The sequence below is a fragment of the Nothoprocta perdicaria genome, unplaced genomic scaffold (assembly GCF_003342845.1).
Source record: "Nothoprocta perdicaria isolate Ctin4 unplaced genomic scaffold, notPer1 scaffold_44, whole genome shotgun sequence".
NCBI lineage: Eukaryota > Metazoa > Chordata > Aves > Tinamiformes > Tinamidae > Nothoprocta > Nothoprocta perdicaria.
Window position 1 is genome coordinate 1,522,148 of NW_020455688.1, and position 25,630 is coordinate 1,547,777.

General features: G+C 38.8%; 1 protein-coding gene across 1 annotated transcript in view; it reads left to right on the forward strand.

The window, feature by feature from the left end:
- Positions 1 to 25,630, forward strand: part of LRRK2 (leucine rich repeat kinase 2) — a gene marked incomplete at its 5' end in the record, with an annotated part of 59,993 nt that overhangs the window by 32,555 nt on the left and 1,808 nt on the right. Inside the window, 25 exons of the mRNA XM_026046384.1 lie at positions 703 to 796; positions 2,044 to 2,230; positions 2,599 to 2,780; positions 3,255 to 3,484; positions 4,193 to 4,320; positions 5,284 to 5,502; positions 7,612 to 7,813; positions 8,440 to 8,528; positions 9,424 to 9,611; positions 10,433 to 10,587; positions 11,458 to 11,604; positions 11,758 to 11,949; positions 12,630 to 12,776; positions 13,057 to 13,157; positions 13,312 to 13,502; positions 14,169 to 14,329; positions 15,161 to 15,331; positions 17,010 to 17,110; positions 17,737 to 17,931; positions 18,971 to 19,164; positions 19,425 to 19,497; positions 20,001 to 20,185; positions 21,258 to 21,410; positions 21,766 to 21,974; positions 24,502 to 24,576. Of these exons, the coding sequence (XP_025902169.1) occupies positions 703 to 796; positions 2,044 to 2,230; positions 2,599 to 2,780; positions 3,255 to 3,484; positions 4,193 to 4,320; positions 5,284 to 5,502; positions 7,612 to 7,813; positions 8,440 to 8,528; positions 9,424 to 9,611; positions 10,433 to 10,587; positions 11,458 to 11,604; positions 11,758 to 11,949; positions 12,630 to 12,776; positions 13,057 to 13,157; positions 13,312 to 13,502; positions 14,169 to 14,329; positions 15,161 to 15,331; positions 17,010 to 17,110; positions 17,737 to 17,931; positions 18,971 to 19,164; positions 19,425 to 19,497; positions 20,001 to 20,185; positions 21,258 to 21,410; positions 21,766 to 21,974; positions 24,502 to 24,576 (3,969 nt within the window). The remainder of the gene's footprint in view (positions 1 to 702; positions 797 to 2,043; positions 2,231 to 2,598; positions 2,781 to 3,254; positions 3,485 to 4,192; positions 4,321 to 5,283; positions 5,503 to 7,611; positions 7,814 to 8,439; positions 8,529 to 9,423; positions 9,612 to 10,432; positions 10,588 to 11,457; positions 11,605 to 11,757; positions 11,950 to 12,629; positions 12,777 to 13,056; positions 13,158 to 13,311; positions 13,503 to 14,168; positions 14,330 to 15,160; positions 15,332 to 17,009; positions 17,111 to 17,736; positions 17,932 to 18,970; positions 19,165 to 19,424; positions 19,498 to 20,000; positions 20,186 to 21,257; positions 21,411 to 21,765; positions 21,975 to 24,501; positions 24,577 to 25,630) is intronic.

A 25,630-nucleotide genomic window follows, 5' to 3' on the forward strand; every position in this document is an offset into this window, starting at 1 on the left:
GGGATGATACAAACCATGGTGTCAGCTTCAAGATAGAGTRAAATTGCTCCCCGTCTCACTGTCTCCTGTATTAAACAACTGAATTGAGCCCAGAATGTGTTTCAGTAGCTTAACTTGCTKTGTGCAAAAGCCTTAAAATTGATTTACCAATAAAAACAGCATCAATGTAAATGAAAATTTTAACRGTATTATGGGAGTTTTTGAGTTATTTTAGGATTTATTTCCCTCTTCAGGATATAAAAAATCCTGTTTTGAAATCTTTTATTGTCACAGTATTTTGGAAAGTAGATCTGATGTGTGCAATGAATAAAGAACGCTGAACTGTTAAAATGATTTTTATGTCCTTCTGACCTACCACACACTGGCTGAATAAGAAGAATGTTACATACACTGGCAAACAGTAAAGCGGGAGTAAGATTTCTTCAGTGTTTAGTGCCAATATGGTACTAAATATAATAGGATGTAATTGATAAAAGCCCGTAATTTAACACCGTTCTACACTTCTTTCCAGTTGGGAGTTCAGTTTTAAATGAGCTTAAAAATAAAGTTCAGATTCTGCCTTTGGCAGCTTGTGCGAGGACCTGTGGATATAAATGACAGACTGATCTGTTAATCTGCCTCTGATGTTAGAAAATTCCTGTCTTAAAAATAATTAAAGCAGTACTGAAAAATAATGGGATTAACCCCATTTTTCTGTTCTAGAGACTATACCCGATTTGTCATCCAGCATAACAAGTTTGAAATTATCTCAAAATCATTTTGTTAATATTCCAGAAACGATTCTCCTTCTACCRCAGTAAGTTATGATTGTATTTATTGAAGTTTGTTTTGTTCTTGATGAATAAAATCTCATGACAGGACGACTTTTGTTAAACAGAAAATTCAGMATGTTTTACTCATTTTCAGGAAATCCTTCTTTAAAAGGTTAAATGCAAAACTTAACAGCTTTAAACTGAAACCAGTCACATTTTCTTCGTTGTTGGGAGAACTCTTACTCCTTGGATAGGTCCAGGCTACACAAATCACTCATTAAAAATATCTTCCTTGAGTGCTGAAGCTGACTGTTCTTGCTTAGAAGATCAGAATTTTTCTTTTTCTTGATATCAACACAGAAAAAATAGATACTGGCAATTTTTCTTTTTCAACAAGTTCTGCACAAGGCTATTGAGACTCTTGTTTCACTTCCCAAATACAACAAGATATTTATTCTCAAAGAATGACACTTCCCCCAGACAGAATTGTGATAGAGATGCATGTGACATTTCTTCTTCTGTACCTTCATGGCATTACTCATGGAAATCAGAACTTCCACTTTCTTGTAGAAGTTGCTGCCTCAGCAGGTCCCAGGAATCAGGTGGAAGCAGGAGGGACTGGAAGGGATGGTCAGTTGGCTGATAGATGTAGGCAGAGGTGGGTGCTGATGGCACCATGCAGGAAAGCAGCTCAGGAAAGAGGACTGATGCCAACAAGGGAACTAAATAAAGCTGGTCTCATAAAGCTGAGAGGGAGAGCACAGGAGGAAGACTTGAGGACTTACGTCTAATCAAATGTAAATACAGTATGTCATTATTAACATGATTAAGCAAATGCTGTCAGGAATGTTACAGTATGGTAGCATACTGATAATTGAACCCACAGGAACAAAGGCATTTTTTTTCCAAAAAAGATGCAGCTTTCAGGTTCCCCATTTCCCAGCCTAGGCCAGGCAATAAGGAGTTGCATTAATTCCTTGGCATGGTTCAACCTGAGTGTTTGTTTTCATAACTAGGCAATTTCATTCACAGGTAGACACACAGAAAGYCCGTTGTACTGAGGAGCCATATGTATTTGCATTTTTGTATTTTTTATCTTARATAATGAAAATCTACTTATAATATCATCTTAATTGCTTTTGCTTGTAGTAGTAGTTCTCTGTCTTCCTGTCTACATCCCTCTCAGAAAATTATTTGTTCTGATATCTATCCCATTTATTTATTAARACTTCATGTAGTCCCCTTTAATCTCATTTACCAATTTTTCTCATTTGTATTTTTATATGTTTAGTTTACGATCAGTAGACCTAAGCCAAAATGAGATCAGAAGCCTGCCTGGACCAGAGCACTGGAAATCATTAAACTTAAGGGAGCTGTTATTTAATCACAACCAAATAGGCATCTTGGACTTGAGCAAAAAGGCATCTGCATGGTCTCGCTTAGAGAAACTCCACCTGTCTCATAACAAGTTAAAGGAGGTAAAGTATGAGATTCCATCTCAAAAAATGAAATAACTTTTCAATTTGAAGTAGTTCAGTGTTCATTTGAGTTTCATTTCACTCCCACATGTCTCTGAAGATTCTATTAGTAAAGTGGTAAAAGAAAATCACCATGTTAAGCTTTTCTGTCTTGAATATAATTATTAAATTAGCTTTCATAAATGAATTCCTTATGAGCTCATTTGTGTATTAGCCAGGAGTGCTAACCATGTTTATTAAAAATGTACTACTATAAAAATGTAGTTTTATTAAAAACTTAAGGAATTCATGGTCATAAAATTGAAAATTGCTGGCTTTTTTTTTTTTCTTTAATCTTTAGCTGTCCATTACATATTTTCTTTATCTAGATTCCTCCTGAGATTGGATTCCTGGAGAATTTGACTTCTCTGGACGTAAGTCATAATCCTGATCTGAGATTCTTTCCAGATGAAATGGGAAAGCTGTCYAAGATCTGGGATCTTCCTTTGGATGGACTGCACCTTAATTTAGACTTCAAACATGTGGGATACAAAGCCAGAGACATCATCAGGTTTGCTGCCCTGTTGTTCTTGAGCTGTTTTGKTTTGCTTCCTTTAGCAAGCAGGAGGGAACTAACACATCCCTTTGAAAAGAGCTGCTCATCTGTCAAATGATACCCAGTTTAGCTGCAGCTCAGTTGAGCGTAGGGTTTACTACACATATACACAAAAAGTAGATTTTAACTGTGTAAAAATAGATCATGTAGTGTAAAAATATTTCATGTTTCAGTATACCATGTAAAAATATTTCATGAGTTTGTTGATGCTTCTATAAAGCGTGCAATTAATTGTTTCTTAGATGCTTTTTTTTATGTTTCTAAGAGCATTTCACAGAGCATATTCTGGAGTAATTGCAAAACAAAAATAAGCATTGTGAAATTTGAAGTCAATAGTATCTGTTAGGACTTCTGCCTCATCTTGGGTTTTTTTTGGTGTTTTCTTTATTAGACATTTTTATGAATTCTGCCAACTATCTCTTATGGCAGGTTTCTTCAACAAAGACTGAAGAAGGCTGTACCTTACAACAGAATGAAGCTCATGATTGTTGGAAATACTGGCAGTGGGAAGACAACGCTGCTGCAACAGCTGATGAAGTGCAAACGAACCGAATTGGGGTCCCCAAAAGCTACAGTGGGCATTGATGTCAAAGACTGGATCATTCAGGGGAAGGGCAAAATGAAAAAAGAGCTTATTTTGAATGTCTGGGATTTTGCAGGTATTTCAAGAGTTTACTGCTCTTGATTACGGTTTTTTTATTTGTTTGTTTTAGCATTAGTGCCTTGCTTATTCTTAGAATCAGTCTGTAAACTTTCAAATTGTAGACAATAGAATCATGCAAACTTATAAAGGAAATGAATTAGCCAAGTACAAATTAGTGAATTCTGGAAATTTTCAGSAAGAAACTTGCTGTGTGATTAAATACAGCCTCCACCACCATGTATAGGCACAGAAGAGCAGTGTTCAAGTTAAATGTCCAATTTCAGTTGTGACATATTGTGATTTTAACTGCATAGGTAAATTTAGTCCTCTGTCATTTTGAAGTTGTTGGAAGGATAGGAGAAATAGAGGGAAGAATTTTAAAAAGAAGGAATTAAATTTTTGGTATTTGGAAGTCCAGTAATGGATTTTTAATAGAATCATGACCTTTCAATTTCTCTTTGAAGTGACCATATTTATGCAGTTACGGGAACTTACACCTGAAGCTAAGCTGCATATTGTAGCACTACAGTCAATGAGCTACCACAGAGSACCTACCTAAAAATTCATTGTTGTTATAGATTTAATGCCCATGTAGATTGATTTTTGTAAGCATTGATATAATTTGTGGAGTATTAACTTAAGAATACGTGTTGTTCTGCTGCCTTTTGTGATCTGAAGGTGTTCCTAAGACAAGTCCTAAATCATGGGTATTTGTTATTGTTAGGACAAGAGGAGTTCTACAGCACACATCCTCACTTTATGACCCAGAGAGCTTTATATCTTGCTGTATATGATCTCAGCAAAGGACAAGCAGAGGTGGATGCTATGAAGCCATGGCTTTTCAATATCAAGGTATTAAGCAATAAAGGGTTTGCAGAATGGGTTCCCATTTTCTAGGAAGCTGTTGGTAAACAGTGAATTCACTACAAACTTTTCTGAGGGAAAGGAGGAAAGCTTCAGCAAATAAAACCAGTAAGATGAAACGAGACATGTGCATATTACTGGATATGAAAATATGTGCAGACGTGTAAAGACATGATCAGCACCAAAGAGCTAAACAAGAGCTAGGTTTGCTTTTTCTTTCACATCATTGCAAATTCTGATGAAATGAAAATTTCACTGAGTCAAAACTGACTAGATGTGGGCTGGAAATCATGCTGCTAAGTGCTTGCATCTTAAAGTTAACAGGAATGATTCTAGGGCTAAAATAGGGAAACTGGGTTTATGACCTGCTTCTRTCATTTAATTTTGAGCAGAAATGGTCAGAGAGTCGCCATCAGTTTGGTTTGATGAAAACTATTTCCAACATAACTCTCCTTCGCTATAAAATACTAATATTTCATTTTTGTAGTGTTCTAGTAATAACTAACACTTTGCCTTTTCAAGTTTATTAATGAGAAGTGCATKACTGACAATGTTAATGATCAGCAAAAAGGAGATGCAGATCTAAACTGCTTTTAATAATTGTTTGAAGCCCTATTTTGATTTAGATTGCTCTCTATATATTGAAAAAGTATGGTACATATTTATAGACTGATAGTGTTTTATTCTGTTATACAATCAAGGCTTTTKTATGGGTATGGTGTTTAAAATAACTGAAAAAAAGACATGAAGTACTTATTTCAGATTTAGATCTACCCATTACTCAAACTCATTTATAAGTAAGAGCTGTATTTAAGAATAGAGAGGAAGAAACAGTTGCCTCTTTTAGTGTATTGGGTGATTTGCCTAAATTGGTTATATTTTATATGCATATCAAAAAATATCAGGAAAATTCACCATTAAGTTAATAAATTCTATGGATCTGACTAACAGGCTCGAGCTTCAACATCCCCTGTCATTCTTGTTGGCACACATTTGGATGTTTCTGATGAAAAGCAACGTACTGCCTGCATGAGTAAAATCACTAAAGAGCTGCTGAATAAGCGAGGTTTCCCAGTCATCCARGACTATCACTTTGTGAATGCTACAGAGGAATCTGATTCCATTATCAGACTTCGGAAAATCATAATAAAGGAGAGCCTTCACTTCAAGGTAGGCTGGATGCTGTTTGTCATGTTGGAAACATCTTGGCTTTAATGAAATGCATTTTTAAAGGCATTAATGAAACACATAATTAAATACATTCATAGTGTGATAGCAAACTCATCATAACTTACGTAAAACCTTAGACAAAACAATATAATGAAGGAAAATGATTTAATTTCTTTTTCTGTGCAAAAATCAGCTTAGTAAAAATCCCAAGTAAGGGTAAGTTTTGTTATAAGGATATAACAATGGGGCCACTCGTTGCATATTAATTAAAAATTTAGTAATCTTTTTCTCACGGATAAATTTGATCCAAAAACAGTTCAATGGCAGCAAATAATTGCAATAATAAACATTGCAAAATTTCAAGGGTCAGGAATAAGGTTTTGTGAATGAAAAGAGGAAAACAGGACCTCCTAGACCTAATAAACTGGCAGATCTGCCCTTATAGTTCTTTCATCTCCAAAGCCATCTCTGTGACTCTTTTCCTGCTCTCTCCATAACCACAGTATCCAGCTTTGTCAGTGTGGCAAATATGAAGAAACTAGCCCAGACCTGGAGCTTATAGAAGGACAAGGCCTAATTTATAGCAAAAAAAGGAGCAAACATATTTTATTTGTGTTATTTATAGAATGCCCAAGGTGTATACAATACCATTATACGTTAAAGAGGAGAGGTGATCCGTTGTGCTACTGAAGTCAATAGCAAGGCTTCATAAATTGTAGCAGAGCCTGAATTTATTCTCTTACTGCTCTGAAGATTTTAAAGGCCAAATGCTGTATTTTTAATGCTGTGTTAGGAAGGAGGGCGAGAGTGCAGAATCCTCTTGCTCTTCTCTCAGAAATCACCAGTTCAGCAACGTCCATAACCTGCCTTACTTCACTCCATAATTAATGGACAGTGAAGCATTGCTCAGTGGCAGTAAGTGGCCTATGGAGGTGGAATGAATTTATTTCACTTGTGTAACCAGAAGACACAAACAGAGCAGATATGTGTGAAGATACATGAAGTCCTACCTCTCTCTGTATCCTTCCAACTCTCAGGCAACCTTCTGCTTTTTGAAAACACCTTCCCTCTAAATGCCTAAAATTGACTCCTCTCATATCCACATCTCTTGAGATGTGGTGTTCACTGATGTTTAAACTTTCACTGCATAAAAATGAGGTAGTTAAAAGGAAAGGATATAATTTCCATATGTAATGGCAGAAATTCTGGGAAAGGAGAATTACAAGATGTACAGTTAGACATTAGCAAAGTGACCTAAGTATTAAACGTTATCATTGAGTGTTTTGAATCTTTCCAGATTATTTAAGGTAGTACTGGCATTTTTAACACACCAAAAAATTATTGCCATAATGCACTGGTGCAGCTTCAGAGAAAACTGAGGAAAAAAAAAAGCTAATTTGGAAAATCTGGGAAAATTCTTCCTTCCTTTCAATCCCACCCTCCTCAAACAACTGCCTTAATGCCCAGATAGAATGAAAAACTTGATGAGATGCCAATACCAAAGGTGAGAGGATGTATCCTGGAAGGAACACAAGCTACAGGCCAGGGCTAGGTCCTCTGCTGCATTTCCCTTCACTGCTGCTACTAGTCTGGCCAGACTTCCTCTCTCCTCTCCTTCCATCCACTGATCATCATCACTCAACTCCAGAGGCTTTTAATGCAGCTACTGCCCTTTTCCCTTTGCTTGTATAAAGACATATCTGGAGACATCACARGTTACAATGAGTAAACTGCTATTTTTTTTTTCATTCCTTTATTTGATGGTTATTCTGCGTTACCCTTAGATGTGTGACATCATGGGTTCATGCAGTGAATACTTTCCTTTTATTCTTTACAAAAACTTTGATCTTTTCAGATGTATCATATTTACATATATTATGGAAATATTCTCTTCCATGAATGTTCATTTATGGAAAAGCATTAATTTTATAATTCTGAATGAAAAATCAGTTTCACCTAGCTTTCAGATGCCATGTTAATAAATGAGTGGTTTTGTGCTCTATTGTCATTGCTATTATGTGGAGACTAGCAGTTTATGGTCTGGTTACATCATAGTTTGCCCTTCCCGTGAATAAATTAATGCATTTGAGATTATTCTTAATTATACAGATCAGAGATCAGCCTGTGGTTGGTCAGCTGATTCCTGACAGTTATCTGGAGCTGGAAAAGCGAATTTTGCTGGAACGYAAAAATGTCCCAGTTGAATTTCCAGTGATCGATCAGAAACGGTTGCTAAAACTGGTACAAGAAAGCCAGTTACAGCTGGATGAAAACGAGCTACCTCATGCAATTCACTTCCTGAATGAATCAGGTAAGGTATTATATCCAATGTGTAGTATTTATTGTTAGTGGCTGGCTACAAGTCTTCAACAGATCCACTTACATGCATTTTTTTAAGCTTGTGCGAGATTGTCACAGTATGTTGAGCTGAAGTGCTCACTTTGAGGCCTACTGCAATTTGATCTTTATCCAGATCTTTATGTCCTGACAGAATTTCGTGATATAAAGAGTCACTTCATCAATAGTTTATACAGCTTACCCCTCTCTGAAAACATCATACTTGCTGGTTAGATAACACAGCTTCTAAAGAAAGCTCCCTGGAATAGCTTTAGTAGAACAGCAGGTTAATATATTTCACTGCATTTATCAGTACCATACAGACTTCATAATCCTAAATAATAAACCACCATAAAATACCATCTTGGCACAAAACAAGCCTGATTAGAAAGCTAGATAATAAACTTGTAAATTAAGGGAAAGCTGAACAAACCATGATTGCATTCTTCTCTCTTGAGATACTGACATAAATTCGATGATTATTTGTTGTTCAGATTGCTCATATGAGATCATTCAAGAGAGACAGCCCAAAGCTGGATGTTTATGTTGCTTCATGTGGAGCTTAAGTGCCTTGCTAATGGCAGTTTCTTTCTTTCCCAGGTGTGCTGCTTCATTTTCAAGATCCAGCACTACAGCTGAGAGATCTGTATTTTGTAGATCCTAAGTGGTTGTGCAAAATCATGGCACAGGTTAGTCTCTGATTACTTTCTATATTTACATTCGTGGAGCTCTTTTTTCCAAACCATGGTGATTTAACAGCCATTCCTTTTCACTGTTTCTTTGCAATTTCATGACCTAGTCTTCTCAAGTCCCACATTGGTTTACCTGGCTCTTTCCATGCCCTTTGCATTCTAATTAAACATCTAACTCAGTACTTCCGTGTTCTTAGTGTGTAATGTCCAGTAACATTTACACTGCACTGGGTGCAAGATGTCATGTATAGTAGAAAAACTCCAAGGATGCAAGATAATCCTGCAATATATTGTGATAGCTTGAGGTAAAAACTGGAAGTCAGAGTGGTGAGAATGGGGGAAGAAGGGTCACTGTGTGCTTGGTACAGTCGAAAGCTGAAAGTAAGTGATACAGAATCACATATTGAGGCAGGAGAGTGCCTGTCTGCTTGAGTGAATCCATCTTTGACAGGTTAATTAAAGTCTCAGGCTTTTTTAGATTTCCCAACTTCTGAATCTTCATCTTGCATTTAGTGGAGGAAGTGGTGTTGCCRAAGGATGAGTTTGAGCCCTTAAAACTGCTGAGGGTGAGAGAAGACCTAGCAACCCAGCCCTGTACACAGGTTCCTTTTTGACAACACTTTCACAAATTAACATGTAGAGTAACTTGCTATATAATATGAGACAGTGGAAGCTACTGAAGAATGGTAGTGCATGATGGCCTGGCTTAAATTCATTCACTGGTGTCTTCCTGTTGACTAACATCAAGTGTTTGATTACACTGTGACAGGGAGTCCATTCCTTCTGCTCAAATAGAGCACCAAATATTTCAAGGAACAAAGCTTTTCAGAAAAAATGCAAGCTACTGATAACTGCACATAAAAATTGTTTTATTTRTTTATTTTTTAAACAGATTCTGACTGTGAAAGTGGAAGGCTGTTCGAAATATCCCAAAGGAATTGTAAAGCGTTCGGATGTCGAAAAATTCCTTTTAAAGAAGAGCAAGTTTCCTAAGGTCTACATGTCACAATATTTCAAGCTTCTGGAGAAGTTTCAAATTGCTTTGCCATTAGGAGAAGATCAACTACTAATCCCAAGCAGGTAAGCAAAGAGTTAAACCCACAAATGTGCCATAGAAGGCAATCAAAGTGAAGACCTCCTATCAGACTATTATGATGTTTTAGCTTAATTGATCAGAAGGGCAATGTCATCCCATATTATTGTAAATGCCTTCAGAGAGAAGTTAAACTGTTCTCATAGCRGGTAAAGCTTACATTGTATTAGTACAGTGGTAACAAGAATGTATAAATGATAAAATGCCCTTCCTGAGGCCGATATTTCTTTTAAAATTTACCATTCTTTGAGGATACAGCAGAAAGACTACAGTATAGCTTTACATCACATCACTAGTGCACCAACATCACAGATACAAATTGCAATATAAATTTAAACCATAATTTCCTCTAACCTGTTTGCTTGAAATCGAAACACCAGTTGAGTTACCATGCAGCAATAAAGATACTTAGAGGCCATTTTTCCTTGGAACAGTCACCTCAATAGCTGTGGTGRCAAAGAAGAGTTCTGGGTTTGAGTGCTCTCCTTTTGCTTTAAATGAAGCAGGTCACACAGTTTCTCTGCTTCAGTTATAAATTACTCTACCATGTTTAATAAAGCTTATTTTACTTAATGGAGGGRGTGTTGCATGGCTGCATTAATTAGTATTTTTAATCTTTTCAAACTGCTAGGATAGGAGGATTTTATCTGAATCATTTTAACTTCTCTAAATATGCCTCAGGTTTTTCCTGCACTTATATTCTTTGGTACATAATGATTACCAGTGAGGTTCTGTGGCATTCTGATGTCATTGCTCAGTTTTGATGAAGTATGTTGCTAAATACTGCCTAATGTTTTTATTCTTACAGTTTGTCTGATCACAGACCTGTTATAGAGCTTCCCCACTGTGAAAATTCAGAAATTATCATCAGGCTTTATGAGATGCCATACTTTCCTATGGGATTTTGGTCCAGATTGATCAACAGATTGCTTGAAATATCACCTTACATGCTGTCAGGAAGAGGTACAAATCTTTAAGTTCAGAAACAGCAGTGAGGATGTTTGCTTTATGTGCCAACACCTGCGTGTTCCAGCTCTGATCCCTGGTACTGCTTTCCTTTAGCTAATTTCTAGCCACTGCGTAAATGCAAGAAAATAAACAGTGGCCATTTTTGTAACTTCATGAACTTGCGGTGTCTCATCTTCACAACAATGTGCAAAAGAAAACAGGGGCATAAGCAGCCTTTTTCTGGGCTGCTTACGGGCTTCATTTCTAAGATTTTTGTATCCCAGTAATTCCAGTAATGGGATCTATCTCCTGAATTCCAGTAATGGCATCTATCTCCTGAATTTTGTAATACATTCATCTTTGTTTTATAATGTGATTTATGAATGTAGGTGACAAGTAAAGTAGGCAAAATATGTATTGCAAATGTTCTACAAATATGAAGTATAATCATCTCGGTTACAGTGATGTTTGATCTCCTCCTTAACGCAGAATTCAGATGTGAGGTAGCACATCTCACTATACTGTGAGTTTGCAATAGGCAGAAAAAAGTATAATGGTGTTTTTGTACTTACATTGCTGAAAATATRCCCTGTACTCGAACCCACAAGTACTTAATTCCCTACTTTCATTACCTGTAGATGGACTTAYCATCTGATTTTGTTTTTAGTGTTTGTGGATTTGCCTTACAGAGCTGACCACCAGTTGACATGTGGGTTCAGCCTTTGTGGGTGTATTCTGCCTGCAGAGGTGCAGTGTTTGGTTTGTTTTCGTATGGATATGCATAAATCTACAATCACAAATTCTAAAATCAAATGAATTATTCTCAATACTTAAAAATGACGTTGAGGATCATATTTTTGATCTCTTTTTTTTTTTTTTTCCTAGAGCGAGCTCTTCGTCCTAATAGAATGTATTGGAGACAAGGCATCTACTTGAACTGGTCTCCTGAAGCTTACTGTCTAGTGGAATCCGCAGTTTTTGACAACAATCCAGACAGTTTTCTGAAAATCACAGCACCTTCTTGCAGAAAAGGTTAGTTATTTGCAAGCCTGATCTTTGCTCCAGTTTGATTGCTGCTTGGCTCTCTGATTTGTGGTGTTTTTGYTTTTTGGAATGTAGGGTTTCTTTTTCTAATTGGAAGTGTGGCAGGCAGAGGCTGTAATTTTCCTATTTTGGCTTTTAAAGGTTGCATCCTTTTGGGACAAGTTGTGGATCACATAGATTCTCTAATGGAAGAGTGGTTTCCAGGTTTGCTGGATATAGATGTATGTGGTGAAGGGGAGACACTGTTGAAGAAATGGGCTCTGTACAGCTTTGAGGATAGTGAAGAACACCAAAAAATACTGCTCGATGACTTGCTCAAAAAAGCTGAAGAAGGTAAATACTTATCCTATTTGAGGTATTTTGATGATGATATTTAATACCACTTTTATAACTTTTAGGCTCCTCACATCATTTAAAAAAAACTAATTACAATAAAAAGTTACACTGTGAGTCAACAACAATTTATTCTTTTCTTTTTAACCTAGAACTTTCTGTATAGCTACATGGTAAGGGACAGATTGCAGCTACTCTGTGTGTTTATGTATAAAGTGGTAATAGTGAAAAGCATCTTTCTGCCATGATACCAATCATGGAACTTCATTGGTGGCATTGAATCCAGCACGCAGTAAAACTGATACTAGACCTTGCAGCTGAACCCCGTGCAACAGAAATGTAAAAGACAGTGCTGATGAAGATGTATCACATATTGATCAAATGTTTTTATTTTCTATACAGAGAGAAAAATAATCTCTCAGTTTGGCATTGTCACATACGAACAACTGCTGACCACATCTGACTGTACACAGGACTTTAATTGTTTAAAGATGTAAGATACTGTGCAAGTTGAATGGGATACTTAATTAGTATTCCATCACATGTAMACATATAGGCATGTGTGTGTGTATATATTCTAGGCTCAATTTAGCTGCATTCATCATTCACACCCATAGAAATCTATTTATCTTTCAGTGTATTTTGAGTAATGATAATTTTCAACATCTCATTTTTCTTAGGTGACCTCCTAGTAAATCCAGATCAGCCAAGACATACCATTCCAATAGCTCAGATTGCTCCTGACCTCATACTGGCTGATCTGCCTAGGAATATCATGCTGAACAATGATGAGCTGGAATTTGACAAAGCTCCTGAATTTCTCTTGGGTAAATATGATTCTGTAGTTTCTTTCACAAAAAGCTAATGTAAAAAAAAAAATCTATGGAAGTCAGTTCTGCAATATGTGGAAAATGTTTTAGAAATTTCTCTAAGTTTCTCTAGTATATTTTTAGCATGCTATTCAAAGATACTTTGTATRTGTTGTATTACTAACCTTAACAACGTAGCTGATCCACACATTTAAAAATTGGGCCTTTTCAGCTATTTTTGGGAAATGCTTGATGGCCCTTTGTTTTTAATACTATTTTCTATTCCCTCTTCGAACAGGTGACGGGGGGTTTGGATCTGTGTACCGTGCATCTTACGGTGGAGAAGAGGTAGCTGTGAAGATTTTCAATAAGCACACTTCCCTCAGGCTCCTCAGACAAGTGAGAAACATTATCTTCTTCTGCTGCTCTTGGAATAGCAACCTTAATGAGGAGCTTAAAATGCTGAAGTACAGTGCAGTCCTTCTCAGAGTCCCCCTCAGAACTGCAGAAGTTTTGCCACTTGCCCTCTTTCACCCGATTTTACCGTTTACAGGAGCTTGCAGTGCTTTGTCACCTCCATCACCCCAGTCTAGTGTCTTTGCTGGCCGCTGCAATCCGTCCCCGGATGCTGGTGATGGAATTAGCCCTTAAGGGATCTCTTGATCGTTTGCTTCAACAAGACAACGCAAGTTTAACTAGAACTCTCCAGCACAGGATCGCTCTACACGTAGCTGATGGCTTAAGGTAAATGCGAATTTTGTGTTGCTTTAATAGCAGGATGCAGCTGCAAACAGGACATACTAAAAAGGGAAAGCTTGTCCATTTGGTATCCCAGGTAGGATGTTCCCTGGCTCGGTCTGATACCTGTCATGCTGTTGTTGATTTCTGCTTTGGATTCAGAATGGACATTCGCCCCCTGTTTTTTCTAGGAGCAAGTGAGGCTTCTGGAAATGGAGAAATGGGTGGAACTACATTTGGGGCTTGCTATGTGGCTCTTGATTCCTCACCAAAATATCCAAATAATTCATTTGGAGCATTTCTGAAGTGCTTTTAATCACCTTAGGAGTCATGGAAATGCAAGAATAAAAGCAGAACCTGAGAGGAGCCCGGGACGAACGTAGCTTCAACTTCTGAGATTCATTTTCAAGCAGCCAGTGACACAGCAGATGGGGCTCAGAACTAAAATACTGTGATGCTCATGTGCCAGTCAGTAGTATATTGGAACAAATATAAAGTAACTTGCCAACAATTATCCATACAAGCCTTACCTGTGGTTGCTGAAATTTTATTCACACAGTGCTTGACATTGGAAAGAATGATTTCCTCTTGTGTGAATAATATAGAATGTGTGTGTTAGATATTTATCCCGGAATTGTGAGTGTTTCCAGCATATATTTTTCTGATCAACAGGTACCTGCATTCAGCAATGATCATTTACCGTGATTTAAAGCCTCACAACGTGTTGCTCTTCACGCTGTATCCCAACGCAGCTGTCATTGCAAAAATTGCTGACTATGGCATTGCGCAGTACTGCTGCCGAATGGGAATAAAAACCTCAGAAGGCACCCCGGGTATGGAAAACCTGCTTCAGGTTACATTGCCAGGTTACATTGCAGGGGGCCAACAAAAATTAAAAAATAATTTTAAAAAGGTTTTGTATTTGAATTCTGTAAGAAAGCAAGCAGTGAAAGTTCAGTCTGCACCGTAATGAGAGTGATTGTGCTGCAAGTTGTGATGGCAGGTTCAGACCTTTTGGCCTTTCTTTTGGCCTGCTTTTGCTCCTTTTATAAGAATTGTATATTGTACATACATAATACTGTATGTATTCAACATACTGAAACTTTAAAAAGAGAACAAATCAAATTGCATGCACTRATCTTGATATTTTTAATCTTGTTTTATACCTTTATTGTGATACTGCTGAAATCATTTGTGTTTGCATAGGTATACCTTGATATAAAACAAAACCAGTGAGTCCTGGCATTATTCACTGGTTTTAGAGAGAACACAGAAACATCCATGCAAAATCCGTGAACACTGCAAGGACTATGAAAAGTGCCTTTTGCTCCTAGAAATCGAATATGAAGCTGTGACTTGCAGTGTTAAATATCAGGCCTTCAGTAAACACTGCAGACTTGCCTTTCCTTTTAAATATTCAGTGAGAAATAAATTGTTCTCAGATGTAATGGTGCAGTTCATTTTTAACTGTCCCCATCTGTTAGATTGATGGCTGGTGTTTGTGGTAATCTGCCACATGCAAGCTATTGCCAGCCCAGAAATAGTGCACCACTTTTGGTTTACTTCCTGTGACATTTTAATCAATAAGTTTTTACTTCTGAAAGGGTAAAAAATGGCTTCGGCTTGGTATGAATCATAACTATTAATACATGATTTATTTGCAGGATTTCGAGCACCGGAGGTTGCCAGAGGAAATGTTATTTACAATCAGCAAGCTGATATTTATTCGTTCGGATTACTTCTGTATGACATTTTAACAGGAGGAGGGAGAATAATGGAAGGCGTGAAGTTTCCAAATGAGTTTGATGAGTTAGCMATACAGGGAAAGTTACCAGGTAGGCCGTGTTTCTTTGAGTTTTAACATGGGAATTTGCCCTACCTTACTTCAAAAATGCTATCTCTGGTAGTGATCAGAGGAAGAGGCTAAATAGTAGCAGCTTCTAGAAGCTTCTCCTAATTTCATGCAGTCCTCAAAGAGTGAGAAGTAGGTAACTGTTCAGCATCATACTTGGTATAATTTCATGTAGGTTCAAGGGATCTAGTTTGTTCATTTTATAAATAGGGGTTTCATACACTGGTCCTCCTCTGTACTTGGCTCAAATGGGTCTACCTGGGTATGCCTTCTAAAAGCACAGGTGAACTTGACCCACGCTGACTGCTGTGGTGATGCATATCATAGAGTGAGACACAAGCAACTCAGCATCTGTTCTCTGATCATGATACATCTCAGAAAGAAAATGCTTTTAAGAAACCCTTCATGGAACTTTTGTTGCCAGTGACTTTAAAGGGCAGCCTCTCCTAAAGGACTGAAGTAGGAGTTGCCTGTTGTGAGTCAAGAGTGTGAATTCCCCACCTGGCTACACCACATTCCTCAGCCTTCACCTGCTTTGCAATATGTAGTTGTTGGGTTTTAGAAGTTAGAAGTTTAGTTTAGAAGTAGTTGTTGGGTTTTAGAAGTAGGACTAGACAGGATAGGAAGCTGGACCCGGCGTACTCAACTGGACAGTGTAGCTCAGGATTTTTGTAAGAGATGTAGAAGATGAATAGATAAATAGCTTATTGCATGGTATTCATATCTATTGCTCACATAAAAGTATGCTTATGAAATATTTTTAAGACTGTAATGATGACTGTACCAATGACTAAGTGCAGTTGCCCATTTATCTGTTTGCTGTATTGTGAGCCCTCTGAAATGATGGGCAGTATCAGTTTCTGAAGATCCTACAGCTCCATCTGTGTGCATGCTCCTTTTTTATCTATTTCCAGCAAATAAAAGGCTAGTTGAGCTCCCAAGTGAACCCTGCCTATCATCTTTTGAGCAAGATATGCTCATTTGCAGGTTTTCTTCAGCCTTCTTTAATGTTACCTCTGTCGAATGTAAGAGTGGAATATCTGTTCTACGTTTTGATGAACCCAAAGGAAAGCAACATGGGCTCTGTTATTAATGCCTAACTCGGTCACAGAGATGGCAGCACTTACAGCAAGAAGATACATGTTCAAAGCAGTGAGAGTGAATTTAGCTTCTCCATCTCATAAATATTATATGGAGCTTCTTATCTAAATTGCTTCAACTTACACTGAAAAATCATCAATATTACATTTACTCTGACCAAACACTGAAGAGCAGTTTTTCAAAACAATGACATAGGAACATAGGATTTTTTTAAAAAGACTAAGGACTGAGTTTTCTTGAARTCTGGAACAGTCAGCATTAATCAAGCCACTGCTCATGCTTATCTGATACCATCCAAASTATAGGATATTCTGCAGAATCCATTTGGTGTAATTCCTTTTTATTAAAAAGACTATGGCTCTGTGACTCCCATTTTTCATGAAGGGAAGACAAGCAATTCTGAGCTGTTCCTGATGACATTTTACCTAAGGACATGGTATTTCTTGTAGCAGCTTTGTAAGAAATTAGATAAAATCTTATAATAGGAAGAAAGTTATTCAGTATTCAGTTCTGAGCTGTGGTGACAGCTGCTTAAGATATTGTCTAATTTTATGTTTTAGATCCTGTCAAAGAATATGGGTGTGCCCCCTGGCCTGAAGTAGAAAATCTAATTAGAAAGTGTTTGAAAGAAAACCCTCAGGAACGACCAACATCTTCCCAGGTATTATTTAGCGTATTTATGATATGTATTTTTGTACTGATGATACCACGAAGTTACTGTGATTCCTAAAAGGAAATGGTCCTTTTAAGTTAAGAGGTGTGCAGTGTTTTTTCATTCTCCTTTTGTGGACTATTGCCTGCAATTGCCCCCTAGGGTAAATTTCTGTTCTAATCTGCCAACCTTTTMTTTGTAGCCAGTTGTTTTTCCCTATGTTATTGTATAGAGATAAGAGTGAACAGGATTTAAATCACATGTTTTTTCACTAGAGTTAGGCAGGAAGGACTTTGTTACAGTGGCAGTGCAGTCAGCCTGCCCTGCTCCATGCATATGAAAGGATGAACAGGGGTGGGGATCTGAAACCTGCCTTCTCTTGTCACACACCCTTTTGGTCTCTAAAATAGGTGACATTTTCAAACAGCCTGTTGACTTCCTGAGATTTTAATWAAAAAAATAAAGAGTCAAGGTAAGGTTGCTCAGTACATATCATTGGTCATTGATGGTGGCATAGAAATGAGCAGACCTGCTGGGATACTGTGAACAGATTCCATAAAACATCATTCCCCCTGGCTTGTTCTTGGTTTTCCCATGCACAACCCGTGGTCGTTCTGCTGTGCCTTTCTTTGCAGGTTTATGAGATTCTGAATTCTGCAGAGCTCATCTGTTTGATGAGGTACATCTCCATTCCCAGCACCTCCACGGCAGAGTGCATGGTAGCTGCCAGTCAGAGCTGCAAGAAGGCAGGAGTCTGGATAGGCAACGGGAACACAGAAAAAGCACAACTTTCATTTGTTAACCTAAATACAGATGGGCATACTTGTGAGGTATGTGGGAAAGTTTCGTTTATTCTTTCTTTTCCACCCAAAATTGGGAAGAGATCCTTGCATTTCAACTGCAGGAGTTCCTCTAAAAAGCTCAGCTTTGAGAGATACTTGCTAGGACAAATATAGCTCATGAGTGAGCCATCCCTGTATCCGTGAAATGAAACAGAAACAGTCTTTTTTTCCTCTCTTCCTACCTTCCAGGCAGAACTTTCTTATAATAGTGTATTTCCACTCCTGGATTCCTGTCTTCCACTCACACTGAAGCTATTTTTGTGGAGCTGGAACATGGAGKAGTAGTTCTGAAACTCCCCGTGTCACTCCCTCACCAGGCAATCCAGCTCCTCTCTTACACCTCCTCTTTCCCCAGGGATGCCCCCTCCTTTAGCCCCTGCGAGTGCTACCCTCCATTTGCTTTTTGGACTTGCAAGTCTTGGACCATCAGAAAAGAGAAGGTGTTTTACCCAGGCTAGATGTGCTGGGATGTGTCTGCCAAAACTGAGTGTGACTCACCACCAAAATTCTTTAAATAACTATTTCCATGGCACAGCTGACTAGCAGTCATGACAGCCAAGTCATCCGTCATCTGTTGACCATGATACTTTTGAATTGAAACCTTTCTTATATAGCTTAATTTTCTAAAATTAAATGAAAAAAAAAAAGACAAAGGAATTATTAGACCGGTACTTCTATTGTTATGAGTTAGAATTTATATTGCAATATAGTTCCTTGTGTTTGATTCTCTGATGGCTTTCAAAACTTCATTAGCACATATGCAGAGAATATGTCTTTTTGAATATTTAGCAAAGTCATTTATCTTCTTTATCTTCTATTTCAGAAGTTCTTTCTAGCATTGAGAAAATAATTGGCTTACTCGAAGATATTTCTGCTACTTGGAAATTAGATTTCTTAATGGAGAAGTTAGACTGTGTCTTCGTTTCGTCTGGGAAAATTGTATCTCATTTTAATTGTGAGCAATTTACTAATATTTAGGCTACTGAAAACATAACCAYATTTTTTTTCTTTTTTTTTCCTCACTCAGGATATTGCAGATAGTAAAATTTTAAGCTTGGTCTTGGTGACCCTTCCTCCTGAAAAAGAAAACTGGGTTGTAGCTGGAACCCAGTCTGGCTCCCTGTGGGCAGTTAACACAGAAGATGAAGCGAGAAGACATCGTCTGCAGAAAATGTCCGATTCCGTCACCTGCTTATACTGTAATTCTCTTTCAAAGCAAAGGTATAAATAACTTTTTAAACGTTTGAGTTACATTTGGAAAATGTGATTAAACAGTGACATTCACAAAATGATAGCCATATTATTCAGACAGATGCATGTTTTGTCCAACGTAACAGAGACTCCTTTCCTGACCTTGAGTGGTTATGTTTGCTTCTAGCATTCAAGGAAGCTCTGGAAATGCTAGATGCTACTGATTTAAATTTTTCTTTAAATCCCTGATTCAGAGATTTCCTGAATTCACTATTTTATTTTTATTTCAGCAAACAGAAGAATTTCTTTCTGGTGGGTACAGCTGATGGCAAACTGGCAGTTTTTGAGGACAGAGCAGTAAAGGTAGACTTGTTCTTTACTCTCTGTCCTATAAAATATTATTGGTAATATGTAAAGCAGCTATTAATTGTAACTTTATTTCATGCAATTTTTAATTGCTTCTCTAAAACTAAAAATTAGATTCAGTTGTGGTCTTAGGGGTCCTGCACATCTTRCAGTATCTGCTTTAACTAGCAGAGTTAAAGGGGGAAAACTGTCTCTCATCATAGGTCTTTGAGGGGCAGAGCAGTCTGACTAGAAGGGGACATAATTATTAATTTTTATATCTTAATATTTTTATATATAAAAAAATTATATCACCTGGTTTCTGAGGGTTAGCTCTGGACCAGATGCAACAGAGAGCAGTTGGAGGCTGCAGTGCATTGCAGAACTGGAATATGGTCCAGTGTGGGATTTCTCTGAGATACTGATGTGGATTTGTGTCCAGTCCTTGAACTCTGCAGCTTGTGGCAGCTCCCACTTTGCACACGTGCACACTCCCTGTTTCTACATGTTTCTTCTTGCAGTGTAAGGGTGCTGCACCTCTGAAGGTACTGACTATAGGGAATGTTAGCACACCACTGATGTGCTTAAGTGAATCCTCATACTCCGCTGACAAAAATATCATCTGGGGAGGCTGTGGAACCAAGATCATATCCTTATCGAGTGACTTCTCCGTGCAAAAACTCATTGAAACAAAGACAAGTCAACTGTGAGTTTCTTTAAATGCTGTTTTTTGGCTTTTTGGTTGTTTTAATTAAAGATTTCAACAGTGCTTTGAGGTACTGTTTTGTTGTATAGCTTTTTCTTTGGAATTCTTTAGTTTTATTTTTTTCTTCCATAATATAGTTAGAAAACTATATAGTATTTAAAGTATTCCTTGCTGCTTTAGACAAAGAATATGTGTTTTACTATATAAAGGATTCATGAATTCAGGATATGTTCAGGAAATGTATAAATGCTACTGAGTAACTTTTCTCCCTTGATTGCATTTGTCCAGTCCCCAGTTCCTGAGAGCTGTATACATGCATTTGTCTTCACCTATTGCTTTATGAAATATGTGTTTATCTCTGTCCTGTGTACMTAAATCAGGCATGAGTGCTGACCACTCTTTCTTTAGAAAGTATGAAAAAAATACCAGGTTAGGAGGCTACAACTGTTAGTTGCTGCAACTCTCATGTGGGCACATCCTTCCACTGAAGTTGAGGGGAATTTTCCTAAGTAGAGGCCACACTATTTGATTTTATGCTGACAGAGATCATTATTCCAGGAAATTACTATGCTTTGGAAAATAACAACAAAGTTAATTTAAAGCAAGAGACTAAAGCTTGAAGTAAAATACAGGTGGAGGGCAAAATGAAAATAAGCCACAGGAAGAATCTGAGCCTGGAAGCTGTTCTGCAACCTGGGTTGAAGAATCAGTGAGGTCAAACACTGCCATGAAATTACAGGGCAGTCGTATTTTGGTATGTGCACTCACAGGTCTGGCATGAGACAAACTCACAGGCAGGGGAGGATCGGCAGAAACCTGGTCAGCAGAAGTGAACCCAAGAGCAGAGCAAGGGGAACTAAATCTCATGTTGCCTTCGCTCATCTTGCTTTTGAGTGACCCTTTGTGGTGCTGTAAGAAGTTGTATCAAAAGGCAGGAGCATTACAGTAAATTCTTGTAGTTGTAACCCAKCCTGCTTTGGTGTTAAGGCTGAATCTTTCTGAAGCAGCTGCAGGAAAGCTCTCCCTTTGGAAAATTTTCTGGATTCCTAACTGGAGCTCTTCTCTCTCCTAGGTTCTGCCATAACGCTTACAGTGATGCCAATATTATTTCAATAGCAGTGGACAAATCCATATATTTGGCAAAGAAAAACAGCCATTTTGTGGAAATTTGGGACAAGAAGACAGAAAAACTTTGTGAACTAATTGACTGTGCACGTTTTCTTAAGTAAGTACTTCAAATTCCATAGAAGGCATGATATATAAAGCTGAATAACACATGGTTTCTCCAGCATAGTACCTCCCCCTGCAGGTTGTTGGTGAAACCAGTTCTCTGGGTTAATGTGGAATTTCTTTCCTCTGTTCTGGCAGACCAACTTTTTGCTGGCTTATAGAACTACAGTAGTTTTCATCCCAGTTTATTTAAAGCAAGTCAGTTGCTTAGCATGAGATTTTTATAGCCTGTCTTGACAAATGATCATTTAAAAGGCCAGTTGTAAGGGAGTCATCTTAACAGTTACGGAATAGAGTGTATGGAATAGAAACCAAGAAAAAAATAATTCACATTCTCTCCATATTCTTAGGGAGGAAGTGGCAAAACTAAACAAAGAATCAAAACATCAAGTGGCTTATTCTGGAAGAGTGAAGACCATTTGCCTACAGAAAAATACGGCGCTGTGGATAGGGACAGGGGGAGGCCACATCCTGCTGCTTGATTTGTCAACGCGCCTCCCCGTGCGAGTTATAGACAACTTCTGTGATTCCATTCGTGTCATGCTCACAGCCCAGCTAGGTAAGGAAATSCCTCAGGCCACCAGTACTTCCAAATCAGGGCTAAGCTCCTGTTTGGCCCGGTGTCCCGGAGAGGGATTCGCATTTTCCCTCTTCTGTTCCTTCATTCTGTGCATCTGTTGTCATCTTCAGTCAACGCCAGGCACTCTGGTGGTAGTTGGCACCAGCAGCCTGGCCTGTCTGGGCCCAGATACAGCAGCAGCTCTTCCCTGACATGTCACTGCTGAGCTTAGGAGGCAGCCTGCCCTTGCCATGTCCTTTCRGCAGGCTCCAGTTGAGTTGTCACCAGCTTCTGGCTGATACTGTTCTTGCTTGTTTGTCTCTGTGTTCTTTCTCCTTCTTAAATTCTGTGCTTCAGTCTTCTCTCTCTGTGGAGCTTGTTATTTTTTAATCATTCTCATTTGCATATTCTGTGGTTTTCTTCTCCCATCCCCATGGTTCTTTGGGGTTTGGGTCACACACAGGGYACAGCAAAGCTGGGGAAAGGTGACACTCCTGCACTCAGGATACAGACGTGCACAGAGGTGCTGACCCTGTCACCACGGCCAGTGGTTCTGAGCAAACACTGCTAGTTTTTGGCAAAAAGTAGTTGTGCAATTTCAGTAATGTTTCCAAAGAGCCCTAGGAGCATAGATGAATATGGGAAATACTTGGGTGTTCTTCCTTATCTTTCCAAAGACTGATACAGGCCACATGAAGTCCACTCCGCTGCAGTGCATATTTTGGTAGATACTTTCAAAACATGTACATCACACAGGATGCCAACACCTTATGCTGTTTTTAAATAAAAACCTCGTGGCTTTTCTTCCTGGTGGTTCCATGTCAGTGTGACTGAGGTGAGCTTGCTGTCAGGAAGACTCTGAAGCTGCTGCAGTGGACTCAGAAACACACTGCTAACCCTGCCAGCAGGCTGCCCAGCTGCAGGCTGAGATTGCTTTCTCGTTGCCATCAGGAACCTAATCCTAGCCTGGTTTTATTTCTCTTTTTGCACCACCAGTATCCATAGAGTACAGTCAGCTCATGATCCCGACGTGCTGTATGAGTGAAAGCAGCTCCAGCTTCTTCTCGGGTGCCTTTGCCTGGACTCCAAGTTTGTAGAGCCTGTTCAGGCCTCAGCTGTTGAGAGCACCACCTGAGAGTCCACATGGACTCTCAGCATTTTTGGACCTCCTGACCCAAATGGTTACATCATTCCATAAAGGGACTGTTTTAGCATTTTGTGAATATATACTATTATATATATTATATGCTATATATATACTTTATAYTATACTATTTAATTTTTAATCAAATTTTTACACAGAGAAAAGTTAATAGTTTATGAGAAACAAAACAGCAGTGTTTGCACCACACAATATACCTACAGGTAGGTCTGTAAATCTCAAGAATGGCAGGTAAAATAAATGCAGTTTTGACACACACTGTTTTCTTTTGATTAGGGTTTTTTTTTTTCAGCAGTTATTATTATAAGGGGATGGGCTTTTTCCTTCACTTCTACTGMGAATTTTATAGAGTCACTAAAAATGGGCTCCGTGCTGATGAGCTTCTGTTCAACAGCAAAACATTGCTGGTATGAAAGGAAAGAGGCTAGAGTGAAATATTTTTGTTTTAAATACTTAAACCTTTTTCCARTTCTCTCACCTAACACACTGGCAGACAATAGACACGAGAGTTTTACAGTTAGAGGATGACTCGTGTAAACCTRTGCTTCATTTTGCAAGTGAAAATAAGCACTTTAAAATAGAAAGGACAGACCCTGGTCTGGGCAGGAAGCATCGTACACTCTGCACTGCATGTGCAACTGCAATTTGTGTTGTTATTTGTAAGATTCCTGTCACTGTTGGCATGGGGGTTGTTATTTGGGAAGCCAGCRCAGCAGCTTCCATGCGTCTCACGCAGTGGATAAGCGTGGCTGGTTGGGAATAAACAGGAAGTCAGTTTTGAAACTCTGGCCCAGAAAACTTATCCCTCTGTGATCACATCGCCCTTGTCTTCCCRTTATTTCATTTTTATATTATTTCTCACATTTTTCAGTAGGTACCTTACTGTGCTCCCTCCCTTTTTCTATTTCCCTGCTAACTCTCCTTCCCTGTTACATGTCATCGTTAATGCAGAATACTTTTCATTAGCTTGCAGTGTATTAGGAATCCATTGTGCTTTTACCAGAGAAAAACTTTGCAGGATGTTGGGCCTCCCCGGGCAGCCCTGCACACAGCATGTGCCTTGTGCTGTGGCCTGTTGGGCAGGCTGGCCCGCTTGGCAGGCTCAACCCAGGCTTAAGCCTTTGAACCCCCTTCAGCCCCTCTATTAAATTGCAGACTTCAACGGAGTGTTTTTCATGTCTGGTTTTTTTTTCCTTTCCCCATCGTSACTGATCACAAAGATCGGGACCTGTTCCCTGAACTCTGTTTTCTGTCCTGTCAGTGGCCCCGTGTAATTTTACTCTAGCAATGCTGAATTACAAAGTTCTTGTTAAAATTAAAATATGACATTTTATTTCAATGTTCTTATTTCTTATTTTTAAAAAGGGACTCTCAAGAATGTGGTGCTTGTTTTGGGGTATTGCTATAAAAGTGACACTGAAGACAACAAATATCACAAAGGTACGTGTATTAATTTGTATTATTGATGGAGCAGACAGCACTATGCTTGGATATCCACAAAGATAGATTTGGAGAGTAGATGATCATAATCTGATATAATCTCATTGAAACACCATTATAATCTTATTATAATCTCATTGAAACACCATTATCTTTTTATTGTTGTTGTTGCCTATTGCATTTCTGGATTCTGTATAAACTGCAGGAATGGAGCTACTCCTTGCAGGGCGCATAATTTAGCTGGAAAACTGTCTTGGGAGAGTGATGGTCACTGTGTGCATGTATAAAACACTAATCAGGAATTTCCAGAGGGCAGGGAAGGACGGCGCAGGGTTCTCCTGGGGCTGTGAGCCTGAGCACGAGTCTGCAGTGTCCCACGGTGGCAGGGGAGGACCCGAGAGGGGCCTCTGTGGAAAGGGAGCTAATTCTGCTGCTTTGGGTGCTGCTCCGTGGGGTGCTGCCCCATTTGGGGCTCTGCTCAGGGATCCAGGCTGTTTGCAGCAGTCCAGAGACCTAATCTGGACGGCGAGGAAAGTCCGGAGGAGGGAAATGTGACCTATGAGGAAAGGCTGAAGGAATTTTGGTATTTCAGTGTAAAGACAGACATGAGAATGAGTTCAAGTGTGTAAACCCAGCTATAGAGAGGAAGGGAGTAAACACCCCGACCTACCTCCTGTGGTAGCAGAAGAGGAGCAGGTTTCTGTTGGAGCAGGGGGATTGGGCTCAGGCATCAGGAAATGCTTCCTCTCAGCCAAGGTGGCAGAGGGCTGGGATGGGCAGTGGGAATCATAGAATCCTTAAGGTTGGAAGGGACCTCAGAGGTCATCGAGTCCAACCCCCCTGCTCACGCAGGGTCACCTAGAGCACGTGGCACAGGGCTGCGTCCAAGCGGGTTTTAAAGATCTCCACAGAAGGAGACTCCACAACCTCTCTGGGCAGCCTGTTCCAGGGCTCTGTCACCCTCACTGTCAAGAAGTGTTTCCTTAAGTTCCTGTGGAACTTTTGGTGCCTCAGCTTGTGGCCGTTTCCTCTAGTCCTACTGCTGTCCACCACT